The sequence below is a fragment of the Leptodactylus fuscus genome, chromosome 2 (assembly GCF_031893055.1).
Source record: "Leptodactylus fuscus isolate aLepFus1 chromosome 2, aLepFus1.hap2, whole genome shotgun sequence".
Classification (NCBI taxonomy): domain Eukaryota; kingdom Metazoa; phylum Chordata; class Amphibia; order Anura; family Leptodactylidae; genus Leptodactylus; species Leptodactylus fuscus.
This window is the reverse complement of record NC_134266.1, coordinates 233,984,746-234,012,596: the sequence shown is the minus strand read 5'-3', so window position 1 is coordinate 234,012,596 and position 27,851 is coordinate 233,984,746. Positions and strand designations below refer to the sequence as shown.

General features: G+C 44.8%; 1 protein-coding gene across 1 annotated transcript in view; it reads right to left on the bottom strand.

Moving 5' to 3' along the window:
• NCKAP1L (NCK associated protein 1 like) overlaps nt 1-27,851 on the bottom strand; it is a 164,956-nt gene that overhangs the window by 21,400 nt on the left and 115,705 nt on the right. The window contains exons 27-28 of the mRNA XM_075265865.1: nt 2,841-2,934; nt 168-284 (exon numbers count right to left, since the gene is read on the bottom strand). Of these exons, the coding sequence (XP_075121966.1) occupies nt 168-284; nt 2,841-2,934 (211 nt within the window). The remainder of the gene's footprint in view (nt 1-167; nt 285-2,840; nt 2,935-27,851) is intronic.

Below are 27,851 nucleotides of genomic sequence, written 5' to 3'. Positions count from 1 at the left end.
TTACAATACTGTATACAGCTAATTCCTTCAGACACATATTGATCCAACAGACTTGAGACTTGGACACATAGATAACTTAGAACACTTTTATTACTGTAAGTTAGATATAGCCCCAACACATCAAACTCATGCCATGCTTAGCCATTATATTGGAAATATATCCTTACCATCCATATGAATGCTGTACACAGAAAGGGGATCAGCGGCTAGGAGTGGGAGGGAGACGGCTGTAAACACTTGAAGAAGGCAGGCCAGCTTGTATTCTTCCTCTAGCGATGAGCTGTCTGTCAAATAGAGAAGGTATATGGAAATGATGGGGTATGTTATATCAACAAAACCGACAGAAAGGTGGAGAAGCAGGTCATCCATGTCGTCATTTTTATCCTCATCAAGTATTTGTTCTGTTTTACATCCCTACATTCTGGAACTCATAGCTTTTTTAAATTTTCCTGTGGCAATACGATACATGAGCTTGTTTTTTGTGGAATTAGTTGCATTTTTTAAGGGCTAACTTTTATTATTTTTGGGAGGGAGGGAGAATAGAGATCCCATCTCTGTTTATTATTTTTATGCCATACACCACATGATTTAAAGAGGACCTTTCACTACCTTGGGCATATGCAGTGTAATATACCGCTAGAAAGCCGACAAAGCGCTAAATTGAGCACACTGTCGTCTTCCACGTTCTGTGCCCCCGGTGAGTTGTTATCGGTGCCGGTACTGTAGCTCTTCACTGTCAGAAGGGCGTTTCCTTACTGCCCAGCGATGACGGGGGGCGTACCACACCACTCTCACAGTACAGCACTATAGACGCTGCTGTGAGGAAGGGCGTTCCTGACTGACTGTTACTAATGCCCTTCTGACAGTGAAGAGCTACAGTACCGGCACCGATAGCTCTTCACTGAGGGCACAGAAAGGGTGCACTGTCGGCTTTCTAGTGGTATATAAAACCGCATGTGCCCCAGGTGGTGAAAGGTCCTCTTTAAATAATTTGGGGTTGTGATAGTCATTTGTTATGTTCTACTACCTTCTATTAAACTACCTTTGCCCAATAAAATCATTTATAAAAGTAAATCTGCCAAGGAAAGGTCCTCCTTTTGATGCACGGCAGATGCACCACGTGATAGCTGCACTTTAATCCTATTTTAACTCTGGCTTTTATTTATTGTTTAAATCAATGAATTCTGCATTGTATTCTGAATGTTCTTCTAAAATATCTGTAACTTTCGGGGGAAGATTTCCTATGTGCTCTTCCTGGTGATCATTGCTCACATTGTAATTTTCAGTATCTAATAAGATGTCTATTCATCAGTGAAGTAAAATACTGATAAGAAAATATAGGAAGCTTTAGGTTCCAGCATCGAAATGGCACAGGTAGTCCAACCAGTTTCTAAAGTCTATATGTATACTTTTATCAAGAAAAAAAATGTGTGTGTATATTCAGAGATTTACGTTTTTGGCTTATTATCCAGATTTCTTTTCTCTTGCAAGTTGACTTGTAAACCTGAAGAATAAGATCCCAGTGCGTGTTCCCTCTCTCCTCCCACATTTCTTAAAGGCATATCTCCTGCGTACCTTTGTCTTCTACCTCTACATATACCATTCTGTATTTATAATGATATAGCACAGATAATTAAGTACCTGTGAGATCAGGGATGAGGAAGGGGTGGATAGACCTGGGGGTCAGGGGCTGGCCTTTGAGATCATGGGATGAGGAAGGGGGTGGAGAGACCCGGAGGTCAAAGAGAGGCCTTCAAGATCATGGGATAAGGAAGGGGGTGGAGAGACCCAGGAGTCAGGGGCTGGTCTTTGAAATCATGGGATGAGGAAGGGGGTGGAGAGACCCGGGGGTCAAAGAGAGGCCTTCAAGATCATGGGATAAGGAAGGGGGTGGAGAGACCCAGGAGTCAGGGGCTGGTCTTTGAAATCATGGGATGAGGAAGGGGGTGGAGAGACCCGGGGGTCAAAGAGAGGCCTTCAAGATCATGGGATAAGGAAGGGGGTGGAGAGACCCAGGAGTCAGGGGCTGGTCTTTGAAATCATGGGATGAGGAAGGGGGTGGAGAGACCCAGGAGTCAGTGGCTATCCTTCAAGATAATGAGATGAAGAAGGGGGTGGAGAGACTCAGGGGTCAAGGGGTATCCTTCAAGATCATGGGATGAGGAAGGGGGTGGAGAGACCCAGGAGTTAGGGGCCAAGGGGTCAAGGGGTATCCTTCAAGATCATGGGATGAGGAAGGGGGTGGAGAGACCCAGGAGTTAGGGGCCGGCCTTCAAGATCATGGGATGAGGAAGGGGGTGGAGAGACCCAGGGGTCAAGGGCTGGCCTTTGAGATCATGAGATGAGGAAGGGGGAGGAGCAATCCAGGGATCAGGGGCTGATTCCAATCATGTGACTCCGGGGTTGAAATCAGGAATTCAGGAAATTTTAACTCCCCAAAAATTCCCTTTAAATCTCATTCACAGCGTGTTTACTGTAGATCACTTCCCATGTGGTCTTTGCCAAACTATAGGGGGCTTTTGACCAGTGTGTGCAATAAAAAATAGATGCACCCATTATTTTTATTTTTATAGGATTCTGTGACTGTAAATCTCATCACTTCATAGGCCACAGTAAATGTTTGCTACCTTCTATCACTATTACTACCTGTAGATGCACAGTATATCACTAAATATCATAGTTCATTTTACTTTTTCATTTTGTTCATAACATGTTGACTAAGTTATCCAGAAACAACTGGTAATGGACCGGTATATACACAAAACACTGATTTCTCCATATAACGTATACTCCATAATAACATGATATAATCACTGTTTATAGACACAGTTTCTTGTTACCTGTTTTCATGTTTGACAGAGCTGCTACCAGGCTGGGGTCAACATCACACTGGATACCGGCTGAGGTTGCCAACTCAAATATACTGAGGGTGACCTGGGAGATGAAGTGCACCATTTTACTAACACATAAGTGACATTTTACGCTTCAATGCCCGAGAGTTTAATAAAGCAGGAATAATAATTCCAAAGGCGAAAACAAATAAATAAAGCACAAATTGCAAAACTACCCTGCCCCGGGAGGCCGCCGGATAATTGGCGAGTGGTAACTGCCGCAGTCAGCTGGGGATGGAAAGTCATACTGTGCTATTGTTTTTGCTCGAACATATAAGAGGTTGGAATAACATGAGACTCAGTGAAACAGGTCAGCCTTAATGTGCCACATGGGGTTATTTTTTTCCTCCTGCCTAGTGGAAAATTAGTTCATTACTATTAACTGCCAACCCACATTCAATTACCCATTAATTCCTTATGACTGTGCATTTGTACTTAGTCCCTGAAGCAGCGATGCTGCAGAATTATGCCCATAAAAGACAATATCATGGAAAATAAGTGGGATTTTGTAAGCAAGGACTTATTTTCTGTTGTGCAGAACAGCTTTTGCCTTTTTTTACATATAATATAAGAGATAAGATAAGATAATCCTTTAATAGTCCCACAGTGGGAAAATTTCAGTATGTTACAGCAGCATAGTAATACAGATACAGGATAATATACAGTAATATATTATGGAAGCAGACACACATATACTGAGTAGAATATCTAAGTAGAAGGACTAATGCATACAAAAATGGACATTGGAATACAATGGACAGTGACAGATCTCACAAGACATAATCTGAATACATCACTGACACTCCACTATATGTCATATATCACCTTATACTGATACGTTATATGTTTATCAGGAAGATTTGGTTATTCAGAAAACAGTAAGCAGTTAAGGCCTGGTTCACATCTGCGTTTGGTTTTCCGCACAGTGTCCACACGAGTCATGCGGAGAGAAAAGTACTTCATGAACTACTATCCTCTCTGCATGACTTGTGCGGACACCGCGTGGAAAACACACGGACCCCATTATAGTCTATGGGGTCCGTGTGCTTTCATAAGCTCACCACTTGTCAATGTGTTCGGTATTCCATTCAGGGTATCTCCAAGTGGACTCCCCAAACGGAATACCAAACTCAGATGTGGTCCAAGTCTAATCTGACCAGGGACTTCCTATTTTTTCATGGGCAGACACATACTGGGTGGAATTTAGTAAATAGGTTATGCCAGTATTATGGTACTATACAACACTTTGTCCATTTTCTGACCGGCTCAAAGCTTTTTAGAAATGTTAATATGGTGAGGATCATGTTGGTACGACAAATTTACAATAATTCACACCAGAAAGCTGATGTGAATCATAGAAGAAATCTGTTACTGATGTAGATTTAGATTTGTATTGTGGTGCACAGGACCTTCTCTGGAGAGCCAGAATTATCACATAGCCAGAGCCTAATAATTCTGGCACATCTGCTGCCATAACTCACAATATTAAGACCAGCACATAATGTCCCAATCGTAATAAATCCCCCCACTGTGTATAGTAAAGTTCTAGCTCAGGTTGACCCGTCATCTTCCACATGGACAGTATGTATTATGGGCTTCTCATTTCCAAGGCACCACCACATTAATAAACAGTGGATGCTGCAAATGGACCTGTAACTGGATGGGATGAACAAGTACCAGCTCTGTTCATCTATATTCTATTTATTCATCTGTTATCTATATATCCATCAATTATCTATCTAAAAAAGGGGCAACACGGTGGCTCAGTGGTGAGCACTGTAGTCTTGCAGTGCTGGAGCCCTGGGTTCGAATCCCACCAGGAACAACATCTGCAAGGAGTTTATATGTTTTCTCTGTGTTTGTGTGGATTTCCTCCTATTCTACAAAGACATACTGATAAGAAAAAAAAATGAACATTGTGATCCCTATATGGGGCTCACTATCTACATTTAAAAAAAATAATAATAATAATAAACTATCTAAAAACAAAAAGAAAAATCAGCTCTATGTAGGTGGATAAGCGCAAGCCTTCAGACACTGACCACACAAAAAGCCAAACATCAGCACCACTCCAGATGTATACACATGTATATCTGATGCAGCATATGCTTGTGCACACAGGTTACAGTCTCCCTCTAGTGTTCGGTCATGTGGACTTCTTTTACTCACTGCTTTACTTGCCAGTATTGTACCTGGTGAAATGCTGAACTCTCATTTTACATTCTGGGCCTTGACTTGGAAGTCTTTTATTATTAATGTATTCTTGGATATTTTATTAAACCTAATACATGTTTTATATTGCACATGTTGATATAATATGCATTCCATGGACATTGTATAATATGCACCAACGTTTGTCTTATCATTGTATGTAAAACTTATTTTATTGTATATATATATATATATATATATATATATATATTATATTCAGAGTACAGCCTCAGTCCTGAGTTGCCAATGGCCGCTTGATGTAAAGAGTAAACTGAGGCTTTGCCTACAACATTGTGTGGCCATTAGTCACTGCAGATAGTGGCCTCAGACATAGTGCTGACCGCAACGTGTGTATGCTCTACTTTTCTTAGATTGTATTTCAATGAGTACTACATACTATATATACCCACCCTATACATTATGAGTAGAGATGAGAAAACACTGTTCAATCGAATATCAGGCTGTTCGGGGTATTCGATTGGAATCAAATACCACGAGGCAAATGCAGTAAAAATTTGGATCCCCTCCCACCTTCCCTGGCGCTTTTTTGCACCAATAACTGCGCAGGGGAGATGGGACAGGAATTACGACAACGGAGGCATCGAAAAAAAATCGGAAAAAGTAATTGGCTGGCTAAATCAGGTGACCTCCAATTTATACGAATGGTGGATTTAACATTCGATTAATTTGAGACTGTGAACTAGACAGGGATAGATTTTCAGGCAGGGTTAGCTAGGGATTAACTTTATTTAGGTGGGAATGTTACTCACCCAGCTCTTTGGGGCTCTATCTGGTTGGAATCCCTGTCAGCTTGCGATATGCGCAAGCTGACTTTTCCCATAGGAATGCATTGACCAGCGTTGATTGGCAGAATGCCATACAGAGTACAGCATTCGGCCAATCAACGCTGGTTCTGCTGGAGGCTCGTCTCCAGGTGGAAGTTCTCTGTTGGGCTGGAATCCCACTTTGACTGGTCTGGGTAGGTGGCTGGGCCCCAAACCTCACTGCCATAGAGAAGGATCGGGGAGATGACTGCGTCAAATATCTTCAGCCAAACCCTCACCGGTGGTTTGAGGTGGTACAGTTGTCTTCTGATGGCGTAGAAGGTTCTGCAGGCTTTTGCTTTCAGGGTTTCTATTGCTGCTTTGAAGCTTCCTGATTGGCTGAGCTCCAGCCCCAGGTAGGTGTAGCTGCTGGTTTTCTCCAGTGTGGAGCCGTTCAGTGTGAATTGTGGGGTGGTGGAGGTTTTATTGTGGCCCTTCTTCTGAAATACCATGACTTTGGTCTTCTTCTGGTTGATGGGTAGGGCCCATGTGGTGCTGAATTTTTCCAGCACTGACAGGCTTTCTTGGAGGTCTTTCTCGGTGGGGGCCAGGAGTAGGAGGTCGTCGGCGTATAGCAGGAACTTCACCTCTCGATTGTTCAGGGTGAGGCCTGGGGTTGGTGAGGCCTCCAGGGCTGTAGCCAGTTCATTGCTATAGATGTTGAAGAGCGTTGGGCTCAGGCTACAGCCTTGTCTCACCCCTCGGGCCTGTTGGAAGTATGCTGTCCTTTTCCCATTCACCTTCACACTGCACTGGTTTCCGTTTTTTCCTATGGGAAAAAGTCAGCTTCCGCATATCGCAAGCTGACAGGGATCCCGACATAATACAGTGACTTGGGCATGTTAGATGCATTCCAGGGTGTTGGCATCATTTCCTGGGGTGTCATAGTGGACTTGGTGACTCTCCTGAGTTGAATGGTGCGATCCCTGAAACGAAGCATTTTTCCCCATAGACTATAATGGGGTTCGATATTTGTTTGAATAGTTGAATATTTTACTATTCGCTCATCTCTAATTATGAGTAGAGATGAGCGAACACTAAAATGTTCGAGGTTCGAAATTCGATTCGAACAGCCGCTCAATGTTCGTGTGTTCGAATGGGTTTCGAACCCCATTATAGTCTATGGGGAACAGATACTCGTTAAGGGGGAAACCCAAATCCGTGTCTGGAGGGTCACCAAGTCCACTATGACACCCCAGGAAATGATGCCAACACCTCTGGAATGACACTGGGACAGCAGGGGAAGCATGTCTGGGGGCATCTAACACACCAAAGACCCTCTATTACCCCAACATCACAGCCTAACAACTACACACTTTACACACTCAATACCACCTCTCTGACAGTAGGAAAACACCTTGAAACATGTGTATTTGGCACTTGCAGTGAGGAGAGCTTGTCACCAGCAGTGAATTTGGCCCTTGTAGTAAGTTGAGGTTGGCACCAACATTTGTTTTGAAAATCAGGGTGGATTGAGCCTCTAACCAGCAGAGTTTGGGCAAATTCATGGTGGAGGGAGCCTCTAAACACCCCAGTTTGGGCAAATTCATGGTGGAGGGAGCCTCTAAAAACCCCAGTTTGGACCAATTCATGGTGGAGGGAGCCTCTAACCAGCCCAGTTTGGGCAAATTCATGGTGGAGGGAGCCTCTAAAAAACCCAGTTTGGACCAATTCATGGTGGAGGGAGCCTCTAACCAGCCCAGTTTGGGCAAATTCATGGTGGAGGGAGCCTCTAAACAGCCCAGTTTGGGCAAATTCATGGTGGAGGGAGCCTCTAAACAGCCCAGTTTGGACCAATTCATGGTGGAGGGAGCCTCTAAAAAACCCAGTTTGGACCAATTCATGGTGGAGGGAGCCTCTAAACAGCCCAGTTTGGGCACATTCATGGTGGAGGGAGCCTCTAACCAGCCCAGTTTGGACCAATTAATGGTGGAGGGAGCCTCTAAACAGCCAAGTTTTGGGAAATTCATGGTGGAGGGAGCCTCTAACCAGCCCAGTTTGGGCAAATTCATGGTGGAGGGAGCCTCTAAACAGCCCAGTTTGGACCAATTAATGGTGGAGGGAGCCTCTAACCAGCCCAGTTTGGACCAATTCATGGTGGAGGGAGCCTCTAACCAGCCCAGTTTGGGCAAATTCATGGTGGAGGGAGCCTCTAAAAAACCCAGTTTGGACCAATTCATGGTGGAGGGAGCCTCTAACCAGCCCAGTTTGGGCAAATTCATGGTGGAGGGAGCCTCTAAAAAACCCAGTTTGGACCAATTCATGGTGGAGGGAGCCTCTAACCAGCCCAGTTTGGACCAATTAATGGTGGAGGGAGCCGCTAAACAGCCAGTTTGGACCAATTCATGGTGGAGGGAGCCTCTAACCAGCAGAGTTGGTGGAAATCAGGGTGGAGGGAGCCTCTAACCAGCAGAGTTGGGGGAAATCAGGGTGGAGGGAGCCTAGTATTAGCAGAATTGTGCAACGCTTATGGTGGATGAGTATGAGGATGCGGAGGAATTGGAGAGGTTGAGTACAGACATGGAGTTTCATGTTGGGGTGCTTTACACAGGTGGGCACAAAAATGACGGCTCTACCCAGTGGTGGTTCATTTTTATCAAAGTGAGCCGGTCGGCACTCTCAGCTGACAGACGGGTGCGCTTGTCAGTGATGATGCCACCGGCTGCACTGAACACCCTCTCAGATAGGACGCTGGCGGCAGGACAGGACAGCACCTCCAAGGCATATAGGGCAAGTTCAAGCCACAGGTCCAACTTCGACACCCAATACGTGTAGGGCGCAGAGGGGTCGGAGAGGACAGGGCTGTGGTCGGAAAGGTATTCCCGCAACATGCGCCTATACTTCTCACGCCTGGTGACACTAGGACCCTCCGTGGCGGCACTTTGGCGAGGGGGTGCCATCAAGGTGTCCCAGACCTTAGACAGTGTGCCCCTCGTTTGTGTGGACCGGTGAGAACTTGGTTGCCTACTGGAGGAACTGCCCTCCCTGCCGCCAACGTCACATGCTGGAAACATCTCCATCATATTCTGCACCAATTGCCTGTGGCAAGCATTGATGCGATTGGCCCTCCCCTCTACCGGAATAAAAGACGAGATGTTGTTTTTATACCGGGGGTCAAGGATAGCAAAGATCCAGTACTGGTTGTCCTCCATGATTTTGACAATACGCTTGTCGGTTGTAAAGCACCCCAACATGAACTCAGCCATGTCTGCCACAGTGTTAGTTGGCATGACTCCTCTGGCCCCACCGGAAAGTTCAATCTCCATTTCCTCCTCATCCTCCATGTCTACCCATCCGCGCTGCAACAATGGGACGATTCGAAGTTGCCCGGAAGCCTCCTGTATCACCATCACATCATCGGACAACTCTTCTTCCTCCTCCTCCTCCTCCTCCTCCTCCTCCTCCTCCATTAAACGCAGTGAAGCGGACAGATGTGTGGACCTACTCTCCAGCTGTGACGGCTCGGATGCTATCCCTAACTCCTCTGTGTGATCTGAGTTATCCCTGATGTCAATCAGGGATTCTCTCAGAACACACAAGAGCGGGATTGTAAGGCTCACCATCGCATCCTCAGAGCTCACCCTCCTTGTGGACTCCTCAAAGACCCGTAGGATGTCACAAAGGTCTCTCATCCATGGCCACTCATGGATGTGAAACTGAGGCAGCTGACTTTGTGGCACCCTAGGGTTTTGTAGCTGGTATTCCATCAAAGGTCTCTGCTGCTCAACCACTCTATTCAACATCTGAAACGTTGAGTTCCAGCGTGTGGGGACGTCGCACAAAAGCCGGTGTTGTGGCACATGCAGGCGTTGCTGGAGAGATTTTAAGCTAGCAGCGGCTACTGTCGACTTGCGAAAGTGGGCGCACATGCGCCGCACTTTCACCAGTAGCTCTGGAACATTGGGGTAGCTCTTTAGGAAACGTTGCACCACTAGGTTGAAGACGTGGGCCAGGCATGGAACATGTTGGAGTCCGGCAAGCTCCAGAGCTGCTACCAGGTTCCGGCCGTTATCACAAACGACCATGCCTGGGCCCAGGTGCAGCGGCTCAAACCATATTGCCGTCTCATCGAGGAGGGCATCCCTCACCTCGGAGGCAGTGTGCTGTCTGTCCCCCAAGCTGATCAGCTTCAGCACAGCCTGCTGACGTCTACCAACGCCAGTGCTGCAACGTTTCCAACTCATAGCTGGGGTCAATCTAACAGCGGAGGAGGAGGCGGTGGCGGAGGAGGAGGCGGTGGCGGAGGAGGAGGCGGTAGAGGAGGAGGAGGAGGGGGGTGTTCTTCTCGTGTCCCTGCCAGGAATGTTAGGCGGGGAGACGAGGTACACCGGGCCAGTTTGGGAAGCAGTCCCAGCCTCAACTACATTCACCCAGTGTGCCGTCAGTGAAATGTAGCGTCCCTGTCCGCATGCACTTGTCCACGCGTTGGTGGTCAAGTGGACCTTTGTGCAAAGCGCGGAACTAAGGGCCCGCCTGATGTTGAGTGACACGTGCTGGTGCAAGGCGGGGACGGCACACCGGGAGAAGTAGTGACGGCTAGGGACGGCATAGCGAGGTGCCGCAGTTGCCATCAGGTCCAGGAAGGCGGGAGTTTCAACAAGCCGGAACGCCAACATCTCCTGGGCCAGCAGTTTAGCGATGTTGGCGTTCAAGGCTTGCGCGTGTGGATGGTTAGCAGTGTATTTCTGCCGCCGCTCCAATGTCTGAGAGATGGTGGGTTGTTGTAAAGAAGCGCCTGATGGTGCCTTTGATGGTGCAGGAGAAGGAGATAAGACAGGAACAGGGGAGGATGAGGGAGAAGTCAACAAAGTGGCGGAGGCAGATGAAGTGGTGTCCTGGCTCGTCCTCTGGAGTGCATCGCCAGCACAGTCAGCAGTGGCAGTGGCAGAGGCAGAGGCAGTGGCAGAGGCAGTGGCAGTGGCGTGAACGGCAGGCGGCCTTTGTCCTGCCGTTGCTGCCTGCCACTGATTCCAGTGCTTGGATTCCAAATGACGGCGCATTGAAGTGGTGGACAGGTTGCTCTTCTCAGAGCCCCTAATCAATTTCGAGAGGCAAATTGTGCAGACAACACTATATCTGTCCTCGGCGCATTCCTTGAAAAAACTCCACACCTTCGAGAAACGTGCCCTCGAGGTGGGAGTTTTTCGGGGCTGGGTACGAACTGGAACATCTTGGGAGATTCCGGGTGTGGCCTGGCTTCGCCTAAGCTGCTGACCTCTGCCTCTGCCTCTAGCTACCCTTTTTGGTGCTGCACCTGCCTCAACATCCACACTACTTTCCCCGCTTGACATCCCCCCTGTCCAGGTCGGGTCAGTGTCCTCATCATCCACCACTTCCTCTTCCAACTCCTGTCTCATCTCCTCCTCCCGCACAATGCGCCGGTCAACTGGATGCCCTGACGGCAACTGCGTCACATCATCGTCGATGAGGGTGGGTTGCTGGTCATCCACCACCAAATCGAATGGAGATGGAGGAGACTCTAGTGTTTGAGCATCTGGACACAGATGCTCCTCTGTTAGGTTCGTGGAATCGTGACGTGGAGAGGCAGGTTGAGGGACAATGAAAGGAGCGGAGAACAGCTCTGGGGAGCAGGGACAGTTTGGGTTATTGTTCTGTAAAGCTTCGGAATTTTGGGAGGAAGGAAGACAAGACTGTTGGGTAATAGGAGGAGAGGAGGCAGAGTCTGACTGGCTGCTGGACAATGTGCTGTAAGCGTTCTCTGACAGCTATTGCAAGACCTGTTCCTGGTTCTCGGGCCTACTAAGGTTTGTACCCTGCAGTTTAGTTAATGTGGCAAGCAACCCTGGCACTGTGGAGTGGCGCAATGCTTGCTGCCCCACAGGAGTAGGCACGGGACGCCCTGTGGCTTCACTGCTACCTTGCTCCCCAGAACCATTCCCCCGACCTCGCCCACGGCCTCGTCCACGTCCCTTTCCGGGAGCCTTGCGCATTTTGAATTCCTAGTTAGAAATTGGCACTGTATACCAGTAGTAAAAATTGTGGGTGCACGTAACCCCAATATATTCTTTGAATTACCAGTCAGAAACTGGCACTATATGGCAGTAGCAAGAAATGAGGGTATTTATAACCCCAATATATTCTTTGAATTCCCAGTCAGACAATGGCACTGTATACCAGTAGTAAAAATTGTGGGTGCACGTAACCCCAATATATTCTTTGAATTACCAGTCAGAAACTGGCACTATATGGCAGTAGCAAGAAATGAGGGTATTTGTATTCCCAATATATTCTTTGAATTCCCAGTCAGACAATGGCACTGTATACCAGTAGTAAAAATTGTGGGTGCACGTAACCCCAATATATTCTTTGAATTACCAGTCAGAAACTGGCACTATATGGCAGTAGCAAGAAATGAGGGTATTTATAACCCCAATATATTCTTTGAATTCCCAGTCAGACAATGGCACTGTATACCAGTAGTAAAAATTGTGGGTGCACGTAACCCCAATATATTCTTTGAATTACCAGTCAGAAACTGGCACTATATGGCAGTAGCAAGAAATGAGGGTATTTATAACCCCAATATATTCTTTGAATTCCCAGTCAGACAATGGCACTGTATACCAGTAGTAAAAATTGTGGGTGTATATAGCCCCAATTCTATTGCTAGGGGACTTGCAGGGTATTTCTGGGGTGAAGGTGGGGGGGCACACCGTTGGAACGGGTATCGGGGGTATATATCGGGTATACGGGAATACACTGACAGTGTATTCCATTCAGGATCCTGGGAAAGCTGGGTTGCGGTGATTGAGCCCGTCAGTGCCACGTTACACTGACAAGCTTCTCCCTGGAATTGAAGTTATATGTAAGCCCAATATATTCTTTGAATTCCCAGTGAGACATTGGCACTATATGGCAGTAGCAAAAATAGTGGGTGTATATAGCCCCAATTCTATTGCTAGGGGACTTGCAGGGTATTTCTGGGGTGAAGGTGGGGGGGCACACCGTTGGAACGGGTATCGGGGGTATATATCGGGTATACGGGAATACACTGACAGTGTATTCCATTCAGGATCCTGGGAAAGCTGGGTTGCGGCGATTGAGCCCGTCAGTGCCACGTTACACTGACAAGCTTCTCCCTGGAATTTAGCTCTTACAAGAGCTGTTGTGGTTGTCTTCTCCTTCCTATCCTAGCCTGTCCCTGCCTACCCAGAATCTAAGCCCTAGCTAACTGGACGGAAACCTCCGTCCTCGGTGAATTGCAAGCTCAGAATGACGCGAACCTGGGCGGCGCTGTTCTTTTAAATTAGAGGTCACATGTTTTCGGCAGCCAATGGGTTTTGCCTACTTTTCTCAACGTCACCGGTGTCGTAGTTCCTGTCCCACCTACCCTGCGCTGTTATTGGAGCAAAAAAGGCGCCAGGGAAGGTGGGAGGGGAATCGAGTAATGGCGCACTTTACCACGCGGTGTTCGATTCGATTCGAACATGCCGAACAGCCTAATATCCGATCGAACATGAGTTCGATAGAACACTGTTCGCTCATCTCTAATTATGAGTATTACATACTATATATACTCACCCTATACATTATGAGTATTACATACTATATATACTCACCCTATACATTATGAGTATTACATACTATATATACTCACCCTATACATTATGAGTACTACATACTATATATACTCACCCTATACCTTATGAGTACTACATACTATATATACCCATCCTATACATTATGAGTACTACATACTATATATACCCACCCTATACAATATGAGTACTACATACTATACATATCCACCCTATATACCACTGCTTTACAAACACCCCATGGAACAGGGCTGAAATATTGTACTTTGGGGTAAATAAAGTTTTAGGATCAGACCCCACATTGTGGAAACACAGCGTTTTTTACTGCAGTGGAAATGTGGCTAAAAAATAGGCTGCTTTAACTATACCAGCAATTTTGTTTAATCTCATTCGTACATTTCGGGGGGAAAAGCTACTGCAGCATGTTCATTTCAGCTGTGGGATCGCAAATATTTTCTCTCTATATTTAATAGGAGAGAAAAAACGCAAAGAAAAACCTAATAAAAACTCAATGAAGAATGATGCAGAAAAAGAAGGGAAAGCATTTTTGCTGTGATTTTGTTACAGCGTTATTTAGCTGTATTTCCCAATGTGGACCCCAGCCATAATTTCTTCACTTTATTCATTTTATTTAACATCTCTTCATTTTATTCATCTATCTTCCTCTGCCTATCTTTCAGTTAAACTTGCAGAACTGGGTTAGAAACCATAAGACATTTCAGATGTGGCTGCATCTGATCAAACTTCCAAGTTTGATCTATAGCGTACAAGTTACTTATGTCACGCTGGGATGTACCATAGGTTTGTCACCGGGTGACTGATGCACTATATAGTTCTATTGATTTGTGCAATAGTTACTACTCCATGTGTGACTTCACCAGGCTCCAGAAGGTAGCTTGTTGATATGTCTTGTCAGTTATTACTTAATACTCTCCCTATAAACTTAAGGAAAAAAAAGCTACCAGTGCACATCTTCACTGGGGAACCTCTCCTCAAAGAAGCTTAGCATAAGGCAAGACAAGCTGTTTAGTATTCCTTCAAACTCTAGCCCTTGACAAGACATGTCTGCTATCTCTTAGTCACGTCAAGTTCTCTCTCAGTGCAACGCATCGCCAGGCAGCACGCAGCATGGTATCACACAATGCAGACTCCACAGACACAATCCGGATGATTTTGCTGCCAAAAGACAGAGGTCCGGAACACTACAGCTGGACGTTCGGTTCTTTCCTCTCCGGACAGTGTAAAATGTAGTTTTAGCCACAAATTTGGCATGCACCACTACATGCCGGCTCTAAGTAAAGAATAAGGTATGCTATAAGGTCAAATGTGGGATCTGTCGGGACCTGCTGAATTTATACAAGTTCTACAGTGAATTTTATTAGACTGTACAAGGAGAAAAAGTTGTGTATACAATAATGTCAAGAAGAAATAAAAAGTCAAGTATAATTTCCCAAATTCTGTATTCTCGTGGTGTCTCGCTGTTTTTCCATTATCTCTTTTCATCTTTAGATTACTCACTGGAATAATTTTGCATGACATTATTTTTAAGACATTTCAGAGTCATTTTGCAACTATTTGTACATGTTTTCCAGCCTTGGTAAAGATAAGTTGTTTCTGGGCTAATACCCCTCATCCAGATAACGCCGGTGACTGTATTGTATAATATATTATAAAACAAAAACAACTTGAGAAATCAAACAAAATTAAAAATATATAAATAATTTTATTAATGAATATCAAAAGTATAACAAGGCTATACATAAAAAGGAAGGGAAGACAAACAGGGGAAAGAATCCCCCACTATGTGGCAGTTGAATATCGCAACCCTCCCACAGGTGGAAACTGAAAACAATTCCCAAATAATTTAAATATGCCAAAATAGAGGAGATATCTAAAGAAAGTACAAGGATATGGTCAGAACAAATTCACTTTTTTCATAATACTTTGTGCAGGGGCCACTGGGGGAGTGCGGTCGGTCAGTCAGGGTCTTCAGGACCATGTCAAATGCTCGCCTTGGGGCCCCACCACTCCTAGTTAAGCCACTGCCACATTCAATACCTGAAGTGGTCACCATGAACATTTGGTCCTGCCCTCTAGTCTATCAAAGCCCCAGCTGTGTTACATCAATGTGTTAGTGAAATTTTACAAGATGTTCTACACAAATATCTAGTGCTATACCTCAATTATACCTTAATTTTTTGCAGGGCCTTAATAATTATCAGCTTTATGTTTCCTTTTCTTTCTATCTTCAACATCATTGTTTGTACTGTATGCCAAGTTGGAGAAGTGTCAGTCTGAGCAGCAGGAACTACCTTTCCTGGGTTAAACCATTACAGCTTGAGGTCTTCTTGCCATGTATCTGAATTTTCGGAGGTACTGAATTGGCTGGAACTGTTACTCAAGACCTTGCACAGATTTTTTGATTTTGCAAATTACTACCACCTCTCTCTGCCTGTTACCCCATCTGAATATACTGTAGTGACAGGTTGAGCATGCACGGTGCCGCTTCATTGATTCTCTATGCAACTCTCAGAGATAGCTGTACACATACTTGACCTGCCACTCTATTTAGATGGGGCAATGGGATCCCCATTCTCTGAATCAACAAGATTCTCAATGGACTCAGACCCCTGCTGATCAGCCAAATATTCCCTATCCTGTGGATAGTGGATAACTTGCAGCAACTAGAATACCTCTTTAAGCAAGCTGACAGTCTGTCTAGAGGGACCAAGACAGATTCAGCAGAGACTGAGAAGAGGGGGAGAAGTGATGGATCCTTACAAGGGAAGAAAGAAACTGTTTGTTACAGATTTTAAAAGTTTTTCTCTTTGTGGTGACAGGTTTTTGTCTTAATAAGTTGCCAATGAATACAACCATGATTACAGGGTCAAAAATCCTTTCATGATTTCCTTATTGTGTTCCTGCATTTATGGTCATTTTCTTTGGCAACCTCTGAAGTCTGATAAAAGACTGTCACAATTAAGAAAAATCTTTAAAATTGATAATTTTTTAATAATTTTTATTTGCAAAAATGTTTCAAAATTTTTATTGTGGAAAACCCCTTTAATGATCATTTAATTTCATAATATATCTTTGGTCGTTGCAGCTCATTTTTGTTTCTGAAATAGACCTCGGAATTCTTTACGCAAACAGTGCTCCGTGAACTTCTAAGTTCCCTTTACTGATAATATACTGCCTATCTCTTATTTCACTCCATGTCTTCGTAGGTGAATTACAGCAAATGGAGCTATAAGGATATTTTCCAGCAGCTATACAAGAAATGTGTAAGAAATTTATCGGCACAGAAACTTGAAACTATTTAATTAAAGAAATGATATTCAAGGGTGAACATTCACTTTAAGGAAATGTCACGACAACTGTACTGTTAGACCACTTAAAGTACAAGACTAATGTCTAAGATAGTCAACGCAATACATCCTTTTAATACTGACATAATGAAGTCCTATATTTAGCCAGTGGCAAAAGGCATTACCATAACTTTGCAGCAGTAGTACAATGTAAATGCACAATTCATATTATTTAGCAAAATCGTGATTCAACTAGCAACAAAGTAGAATGTAATACATGAAGAAAGCTGGAAGGAAAGATTTGGGTTTATTCCTATTTTATCCATTCCACCCTCAGTCCTTGGTTCATTTATGTGCACTCTATTACTATGTTAATTAGATAATCCATTCTTTGGAGATATAACTATCACATATCTATTCTGTGAATCTCTCCTAGACCTCACTGATCCTTAAGTCTACTTGCTCGGCAACAGGTTAATAAATTAAAGCCTAAGTAATCCCTTGTCAATCTCATAGCTAATGTACTTTCTATAATATTCCCATATTAACTACTAGAAAAAGGGAAGACATGGAGAGATGGCTCTGCATTATAACATTGTGGTTGCTTCAATAACAGAATGTGCTCATGAATTCAGGAAAGCATTGATCATTGATCACAGCTCTGTTCTATGGCATTCAAGAAAATACATTATAATGGAATTTCTGAAATTGTGTCATCTGGGTTGAAGCTAGGAATAAGGTTGGTGCTATTTAGACAAACTTGATACTACTGCAGTGGCTCCATGTACTACCAGATTGACAGTCATAGTCCTAGTCTAAAATTTAGAATACTGCATATAAGGAAGCTCTGCAGTATAAAAATGCCTCCTGTTTGAAAATGAACTTGTGTGCACTCAAAGCATTATTGTTATGTTATGTGCTCCCGTCCGGAGCAAGGACTTCCTCTGATGCACACAGTGTTTCCTGCAAGGACAGCAGTCCAAACTCAGAGCCTCAATTTCACCTTAGTAGATTTGCATTGTAAGTTTAACTCTCTCTTCATACAGGAAGCACTGGAGAAAATTTATCAACTCCCATAGATGGGTGTAATAGTGGCACATCTCTTCTTGTGCCAAAGATGCACCACTTCATCAGCTCTGCACTTCACTTGCAGTTTCTGTGGACGGAGTAGCATGGAAAGTGGGGCGGGGTAGGTAACAATGTCTCGGTCTGACATTATAACATAAATCTTACCGGTTCTAGACTGCTGTAGATCTCCATTTTTGCACAAAGACATGTGCCTAATTTATTAAAAGACTGGAACCTCAAATCAAGCGTGCTTTCTGCCAGTCAGGGCTTTTATTAAGAATGGCTTAGGAAACACCAATCTTAATAAATTCCCCCTATTGTTTGCAACACAGGAGCAGAGAGGAGGTCATCGCTCCAGAGGGGAACATATAACTTCATAATAAAGCAGCAAGTAAGTTATTCAATAACTTTACACCACACACAGGCTCATTTTTAAATCGGGGGACATAAAATTTTTATTATGTATAGTAGTCCAAAAAGGACTACATAACTGCCACTGAAAGTTGACATTAATCCACAGTAGTTGGTCATATATATATATATATATATATATATATATATATATATATATATATATATATATATATACGATCATTGGGTGTTCAGCTCCTGAGATATGTCCCTGACTGTCCTGTGTAAATAGAGCATGACCACTACTCCATTCACTGGCTACAGTGCTGATGGAGATAACCAAGTACAGCTCCAATACATGCATCAATTCTAAAGATTGATGGATGTATTCTCCATTCACAAATTGGACTCTGGGACTCCCATTCTTAGGATTGGTAGGGATCACAGTAGTCAGTCCTTCAACAATTATACATATCAGATAAAGAGTCCAATGTTGCTCATATGTTAACAAAGCCTTGAAATGATGCAATACAACGGCATATTCAGGTTATGATGCATTTTTGTAATAAGAAAAAAAATGGATACATATAATCTGTCCATTATAGATTCTCCCACTTTATGATTCATATCTGGTTTTGGATTTAGGAACTCCCTCCATCACCTAAATGTGAACCTCTTTAATGGTATATTAGATATTCGTGTCTTCTTGTGTAACTACTACAGACTTTAGTGAAGAGAGCTATAGGTTCATCTTCAAATTCCTTCTCCAGTTGGATGTAGTGACTAGGGACCTTGTCTGCCAGACCAGAAGTCATGACATCCATATTCTCTTCATAGGTGGGATGCCAACCTATCAGTCATTTATAGATCATCCTCTTTAAGTAAGTGGACGCTCACCTTCTGATTTAGTCTATCCATCCCAGGAACTGCAGGGTGTTCATAGAGCTTGATATGGTCCTATACGTGAGTTTGGCATAGCATGAGGTCAGTAGTAACAATTCTTCATTTCCAATGACCAAATAATTGTTTCCAGAATACATAGTATTCTCCCAAAGAAACCAGACATTGGGGCCACACTGATAAGCTCAATTACGGTTGTTATTTCTGCATATAATGACTTAAGTGAATACAGAGAGAACATAATGATCATTCTTGCTTTACATTACATTAGAGGCTTTAATTGAGCTTGATGAATCTGGGCATTAAGTGGGCAGAGGTATGCTTTACTCCATTTCACTGGATATATAAGAGTGTGATGCTCTCTTGTGGTTGAACGACAGATTACATTGCTGATACTAGAAGTATAGAGGGGAGGGGCGGGGATTTTAATGGAAAGTTACAAATCTGTTGCAGCATTGTACAATGGGAAACATAAGAGCCAATTGGTTTGGTCTGAGAAACATAGTCCATGTGACAGATGCATTTCTCTGCCTGACTGTGGCTCATCTGGGCTAAGCTCGCAACAAGACAGTGATTTCTGCTGTGAGTTGTCAAATGACCATCGGTCTACTGTTCAGTACTCAAAGCATCATAAACACTTTGAGGAATGGTAAAGGAAGCAAATGTGCATACCGAGTGATATTACTGGTAAAGATGTGGGTCCATTCTAAGAGTTGATATTTGGTACTTGGTTCTGTGTTGAGTATAGAGATATATAGAATTTTCTTCTATGTTGCAGTTGGACAGCTCATCAGTCACAGAGACCACATGGTAAGGTATGAGACTGACCCATTCACAGAAGCAAAGTCTTAAGTGCCTCATTCTTATTCAAATAACTGAATTCAGTTCTGTATTTTAATGGCAATACTAACACCTACCATGGTATAAAGTGACTAAGATGTAAGATGTAAAAGCCACTTCTGTCCCCTTACAATGTTTTTAAAGGGTTGTTATTATTCCATAAAATGTTTGATAAGTCATGCATTTCATTCACTGGGGTTCTTGGTGTTGAAAGCCCACTGATCACTACTAGAGATGAGCGAGTGCTGTTCGGATCAGCCGATCCGAACAGCACGCTCGCATAGAAATGAATGGACGTAGCCGGCACGCGGGGGGTTAAGCGGCCGGCCGCCGTCAAAGTGGAAGTACCAGGTGGATCCATTCATTTCTATGGAGCGTGCTGTTCGGATCGGCTGATCCCAACAGTACTCGCTCATCTCTAATCACTACCACAGAGGAGCAGAAATGCTCCGTTTTGGTCATTTCTTCTTCTTCTGTTCTTCACCAGAAGACAAGGTTTGTAGTCTATCAGCAGTAGCTTTCATTTGCATCCTTCATTATGCAGACCCATCAAGATAGTCCTTGGTTGTTGTCTTAAAGGAACACTCCAGATCCTTAGAGGGAAGAGCATAAGAAAGGGACCTGACCACAGGGTCACTCTGCCAACCCTAACCCAGTAAGTAGAGGTGAAAATGGATGAGGAGGGAGGAGGCGGAGGGCCAGTTTCTAGCTCCAATCACGTGACCCGGTGTCAGAACCAGCCTGGAACGTCTATGCAGGGGTGAACCTGCTCCTTTCGCCGCCCGAGGCGAAGTACAGAAAGCCGCCCCCCCCTCCTTGCCGGGAGGAGAGGGCGGAGCGGGGCGTGGCTTAGCGGAGGGGCGTAGCGACTCGAAGGGGCGGGGCTTAGCGCCATTCGCCGGCAGAGAGCAGGCCCAGAGACTGCCTGCGCTCTGCCTCAGCGTGAGGGGAGGCTGCTGGAGCAGCGCTGCTCCAGTGGCCTCCCCAAACCACCACTCCGTGCTAAGCCAGTCCAGGACAGCTTGTCCTGGACTGGCCTAGGTTAGCAAAAATGCCGCCCTCCCTGAGGCCCTGGCATAGCGCCGCCTGAAGCGCTCGCTTCAGGTCGCCTCATGGGAGGTGCGGCACTGCGTCTATGTATTGCATCTAAAAACCTCTGGGGGAAGAAACTAAAAGAAGACTTTGTGAACAACCCCTTTAACATCCCGTGACAACCCAATAATAAGTTTTTGGTGTTCAACTTCCCCTCACTGCTCCTTCAGATCACTCCACATTAACTCTTTCCTAACATCCACTTTGTCCTTGTCTTTTCATCATTCCCATGACCCCAATATTATACAACGATTCAATGTTCAGATTTGTACTGTTCTGCTACATGAGTGGAGACTATTTCTAAACATATGGCAATTTCCAATAACTGTCGGGTATTCTACAAACCTTTGAGACCAAGTAGTCCATGGTATTGTGCAGAATGTCAGTGCCGGCTGCGGGCGCAGAGCTCAGTATGGAAGACATATTTATGCAGCCCATTTGGAAGCTCTTATTATGTACAACAGCAGGTGGCTCAGTGCATAAAACTAAACTAAAATCCCTATTATAAATAAATAGTCTGGAAGAGGTAAGAGGCAGCGTATGATGTTCTAATATGCATTTCTGTGGTGACCAGATTGTTAGCGGCATCAAAGTACAGCAGTTTTGCTGCAAATGTTCTATTACGCCTGTCACCACAGTAAACACTGTTTGATTCATGGTATAAATATTCCCATCCTATTACCAGGCAATAGATGGTGAGCAATGAATAATGGGAAAGTCAATATTCATTGGTTAATTGGTCATCACAACTAGTCCAATTCTTCACAAGAGCTTGGATGTTCAGGCTGGGTTTTAATGAACGTGTCACATAGTTGTGTATCATAAGACACAATGATTGTACATCGATGTAGTTATTATTTTCTCTACATCATATACAGGAAGATCATGCTATCTATAACATATGCAGAAGATGTTCCTTTCTGCATCTCATTGCCGCCAACTTCTCTGTTCTGTCCCGCTGCTAAGACCCCCACTAATCCAGAGAATGAGGGTGTTTTACTGCCTTTAGAATATAGAGGTGGATATAGAGGCATCAATTTCACTAGGACCAGTAGACATTACCCAAATACAGCCGTTGGCATTAGAGATGAGCAAACACTGTTCGGATCAGCCGTTCCGAACAGCACGCTCCCATAGAAATGAATGGAAGCACCTGGCACGGCGACCTGCCGCCAGCAAAGTGTACGTGCCAGGTGCTTCCATTCATTTCTATGGGAGCGTGCTGTTCGGAACGGCTAATCCGAACAGTGTTCGCTCATCTCTAGTTGGCATCTCTAGTGCTCCCATTGAATTGAATGGGGAAGGGGAACATCTGTGTGGTGTAACCCCTTCCAAGGGACAGATCCATGCCAGATGTTTCCATAGGGTTCTACAGCACATACATTATGCGTAGAGATGAGCGAACAGTGTTCTATCGAACACATGTTCGATCGGATATCAGGGTGTTCGCCATGTTCGAATCGAATCGAACACCGCGTGGTAAAGTGCGCCAAAATTCGATTCCCCTCCCACCTTCCCTGGCGCCTTTTTTGCACCAATAACAGCGCAGGGGAGGTGGGACAGGAACTACGACACTGGGGGCATTGAAAAAAATTGGAAAAAGTCATTGGCTGCCGAAATCAGGTGACCTCCATTTTAGACGAATAGTGGATTTCAAATCCGGGTCATATGAGAATGTGAACTTTGTGACTATGAGACAGGGATAGCTGTACAGGCAGGGATAGCTAGGGATAACCTTTATTTAGGGGGGAATGTTATTAAAAATAACTTTTTGGGGCTCTATCGGGTGTGTAATTGTGATTTTTGTGAGATAAACTTTTTCCCATAGGGATGCATTGGCCAGCGCTGATTGGCCGAATTCCGTACTCTGGCCAATCAGTGCTGGCCAATGCATTCTATTAGCTTGATGAAGCAGAGTGTGCACAAGGGTTCAAGCGCACCCTCGGCTCTGATGTAGCAGAGCTGAGGCTGCACAAGGGTTCAAGCGCACCCTCGGCTCTGATGTAGGAGAGCCGAGGGTGCACTTGAACCCTTGTGCACCCTCGGCTCTGCTACATCAGAGCCGAGGGTGCGCTTGAACCCTTGTGCACACTCTGCTTCATCAAGCTAATAGAATGCATTGGCCAGCGCTGATTGGCCAATGCATTCTATTAGCCCGATGAAGTAGAGCTGAATGTGTGTGCTAAGCACACACATTCAGCTCTACTTCATCGGGCTAATAGAATGCATTGGCCAGCGCTGATTGGCCAGAGTACGGAATTCGGCCAATCAGCGCTGGCCCTGCGGAGGAGGCGGAGTCTAAGATCGCTCCACACCAGTCTCCATTCAGGTCCGACCTTAGACTCCGCCTCCTCCAGCAGAGCCAGCGCTGATTGGCCGAATTCCGTACTCTGGCCAATCAGCACTGGCTAATGCATTGTATTGGCGTGATGAAGCAGTGCTGAATGTGTGTGCTTAACACACACATTCAGCTCTACTTCATCGGGCTAATAGAATGCATTGGCCAGTGCTGATTGGCCAGAGTACGGAATTCGGCCAATCAGCGCTGGCCCTGCGGAGGAGGCGGAGTCTAAGATCGCTCCACACCAGTCTCCATTCAGGTCCGACCTTAGACTCCGCCTCCTCCAGCAGAGCCAGCGCTGATTGGCCGAATTCCGTACTCTGGCCAATCAGCACTGGCTAATGCATTGTATTGGCGTGATGAAGCAGTGCTGAATGTGTGTGCTTAGCACACACATTCAGCTCTACTTCATCGGGCTAATAGAATGCATTGGCCAGCGCTGATTGGCCAGAGTACGGAATTCGGCCAATCAGCGCTGGCTCTGCTGGAGGAGGCGGAGTCTAAGATCGCTCCACACCAGTCTCCATTCAGGTCCGACCTTAGACTCCGCCTCCTCCAGCAGAGCCAGCGCTGATTGGCCGAATTCCGTACTCTGGCCAATCAGCACTGGCTAATGCATTGTATTGGCGTGATGAAGCAGTGCTGAATGTGTGTGCTTAACACACACATTCAGCTCTACTTCATCGGGCTAATAGAATGCATTGGCCAATCAGCGCTGGCCAATGCATTCTATTAGCGTGAACTGAGTTTGCACAGGGGTTCTAGTGCACCCTCGGCTCTGCTACATCAGATTGCTACATCTGATGTAGCAGTGCCGAGTGTGCATCAGATGTGTAGTTGAGCAAAACTGACTCAGCACTGCTAAGTCTCTGCATTCGCATAGGAATGCATTGGCCAGCCTTCGGCCAATCAGCGCTGGCTCTGCCGGAGGAGGCGGAGTCTAAGGTCAGACCTGAATGGAGACTGGTGTGGAGCGATCTTAGACTCCGCCTCCTCCAGCAGAGCCAGAGCTGATTGGTCGAGTTCCGTACTCTGGCCAATCAGCACTGGCCAATGCATTTCTATGGGGAAAAGTTAGCTTGCGAAAATCGCAAACTGACAGGGATTTCCATGAAATAAAGTGACTTTTATGCCCCCAGACATGCTTCCCCTGCTGTCCCAGTGTCATTCCAGGGTGTTGGTATCATTTCCTGGGGTGTCATAGTGGACTTGGTGACCCTCCAGACACGAATTTGGGTTTCCCCCTTAACGAGTTTATGTTCCCCATAGACTATAATGGGGTTCGAAACCCATTCGAACACTCGAACAGTGAGCGGCTGTTCGAATCGAATTTCGAACCTCGAACATTTTAGTGTTCGCTCATCTCTAATTATGCGTTGTTTCACCGTGTACCATTTCTGTAATTGTACTGTAAACTGTAGTCAACTACATAGGATTCCAAAAAGAAAAGTATACCACACAGTATATGTCATGTTACAATGAGAGTAAATAGGATTATATAACGTATGCTCGATGTACATTAGAAACATGGTGTGAGCAGAGCCATACATAATACATATCCGTACTCCTTCTAGACTGTATACCTTGTACACTTACCAATGACTTACATGTTACATTCAGCACTGGAATTAGATTATTAGCACTATTTATATACAGGATTATATTATTTCTAGTGTTATGTAATGCTTTAGTCATAGTAGGTTAAATATACAGGTGAGATGTTGGACACTGGTAAAGCAACAAGAAAATGTAGAGCATTTATTAAATTGCTTATTAAACTATTAGTGTTACTATAGAAACTAAATGCTCTGAAGCATAATACAATATGAGTTACAGTCGCATGACAATATATAACGCTTTTAGTTTGGTTAACCGTAATTTTCAGTTTAATACCGTCACCACCACACACAATGATAAAGCTATTATCGGTCTCATGGCGAGCGCACATTATGTGGCCATTAACCACTGCAAAGTATATGTGGTGCTGGCTGGATTATGTGTGCACGTCCTGAGAAAAGAGGGATCATTGACATTTTTGATACATGGATTCTGTCCTAAGTTCATAATATCCAGATGTAGGTAAAGGTATGCCGATTAACTGAGCATTTCCTATGCAATGTGTTGTGTTGCACCATTGCTGGCTACCATACTTGGAAGCAGTTAGCTCTTAGGCCTGGTTCACATCTATGTTTGTTATTCCATTTAGGGAACAAACAAACTAAATACCGAACACAATGACAAGCGGTGAGCACTGAAAGCACACTGATCCCATAGACTATAATGGGGTCCATGTGTTTTCCATTCAGTGTCCGCACAAGTCATGCGGAGAGGAAAGTAGTTAATGAACTACTTTCCTCTCGGCATGTTCCGTGCGGACACTGCGCGGCAAACACATGGACCCCATTATAGTCTATGGGGTTCGTGTACTTTCAGTGCTCAGTGTTTGTCAATGTGTTCGGTATTCTGTTTGAGGGGTCACCACGCGGACTCCTGACAGAATACTGAACTCAGATGAGGCCTTTAGATAACAGACATAGCCCAACTCTCTACATAGCTGCAATGTATTCTGGGAACTGTAGATAGATGTACTTCTTTCTATATCAGACTACTATATTAAGTAATGGAGTGTCAGAGTATACCTTGCAGACGTGGTGAAATAGTGGTGGTGAATGGAAACTTGTAGAAGACTGGATGCATCACTTGGCTATATCACAGGGTGTAAATGATAATGAGCAAAAATAATTTTTGCTGTGGGGTCCACCACTTTGGAGCCTACAGATACCCAGCTCCCCATCATCATCATCATCACTTTGAAGGTTAGGAGGAGTTGTGTGGAGTGACAATGAAGCAAGTACAACACCGCCCCCTGTATAACTGAATGGGCATTCTCAGCTCTCTCCATATCCATATAGAGTTGTATTAAGTGTTTTTCCAGACTTTTATTTGTCCAGGACAATAGAGCTGTTCACTTGCAAAGATTTTCATTTACAGACCGATGTAAATGGCATTCAGTAGAAAGCTGTATACACTACCAATGCTTTGTACCTCCTTGTCTCCTTACTACATGGTTCATCGTACTTGTCAATCTCAGTCAGACTATAACAAGTAAAAACAATGGGGGAAATTTATTAAGACTGGCGTATCCTATGCTACGTCACAGTGGAGATGCATCTAATTTATTAAGAATCAGATGCCTCTGAATAAATCAAGCACATCTCTGTCTCTATGTGTACCAGAAAGTGTAATGTATATCATCTAGAAGTGCAGAGCTACAACTTATACCATGAATGATAATAAATCTGCTTGACCCAGGGACACCTGAGTCCTACCCTGACACAGCCTCTTTTCAGAAATCGGTGGCGTACAAAAAAAAATAAATCTCAATTCGTGGTGCAAAATTGCTCATTCAACAAACATTGCAACCTTTTATGTTATGTTGTGGCGTAAAACCAGTGGTAAATATCCATAAAGTGGTTACTATTCTGTTATCAAAGGGGAGGGATGTCTATCAGATGTCATTTTTAAAGGGATTCTCCGGGAAAGTTTTTAAAACTTACTTCCTCCAGGTTCTATTGCAAATAAACCATGGGTTTCTGGGTGACCGTGGGTTATGTGATTGGAACCAGAACCTAGCCCCCAAATCTGTTAGGAGTAGGGCCGGAGCCTCCACAACCACTGCCGGTCCTCTCCTTGTGGCTGCTCCCGGTCCTCTCCTTCCCGATCTCGGGTGGTGGGCTGGAAACTCCGCGGTGGTGTGTGGGGGTTGATGGTCCCCGCCTGAGCAGGACATGGAACTTGTGGAGCTAGAAGTCAGACTGCGGGCCGGGGCCTATTTAATAATGGCTCTGGCTCGCCACTGGCTATACAGTTTTCTATCTGGAAATTAGCACTTCCCTGCCTATATCCTGTTGACTCCATTTTTGACCTCCTGATTTTCCTTCTGGCTCTTCTCTTGCCTCCTGATTGTGTACCCTGCTTTCTCCTGTTGATGACCCCGGCTTGCCTTTAGACCTCTGCTCCTTGAACTTGAATTTGTACCGCTCTGCTCTCCTATTACCGACCTGGCTTGCTTGACCTTTTTTCTGGATTTTCCTCTGTACTGCGCTGACCTCTCATTGATGAACCAGACTGGACGACTATGCTTTGGTGCTTTGCTACTACCTTCTGACTACCACCAACCAGTGCCTCCTGGCCTATCGGATATTCTCTACTCCAAGGACCTGCTGGTGAGTGATCCCATTTTACTGAGATTTGTGGTGCAGAGTGTGTCCGGGTTTCTCTGACCTGTGCCGCCCTGCCCAGCAGTAGCCTTCAAGTACATCTCCACCATCAGGGGCTCTGGTGAACATGTCTGCGGGGTTGGGGTTGGTGCGGCTCTGGGTTAGCTGAACGTTCTGTGCTGTATTAGCCTTTTTAATATTGACTGGTATTTACCATTTGCTATATACTGCATTGTCAGTCCTAAC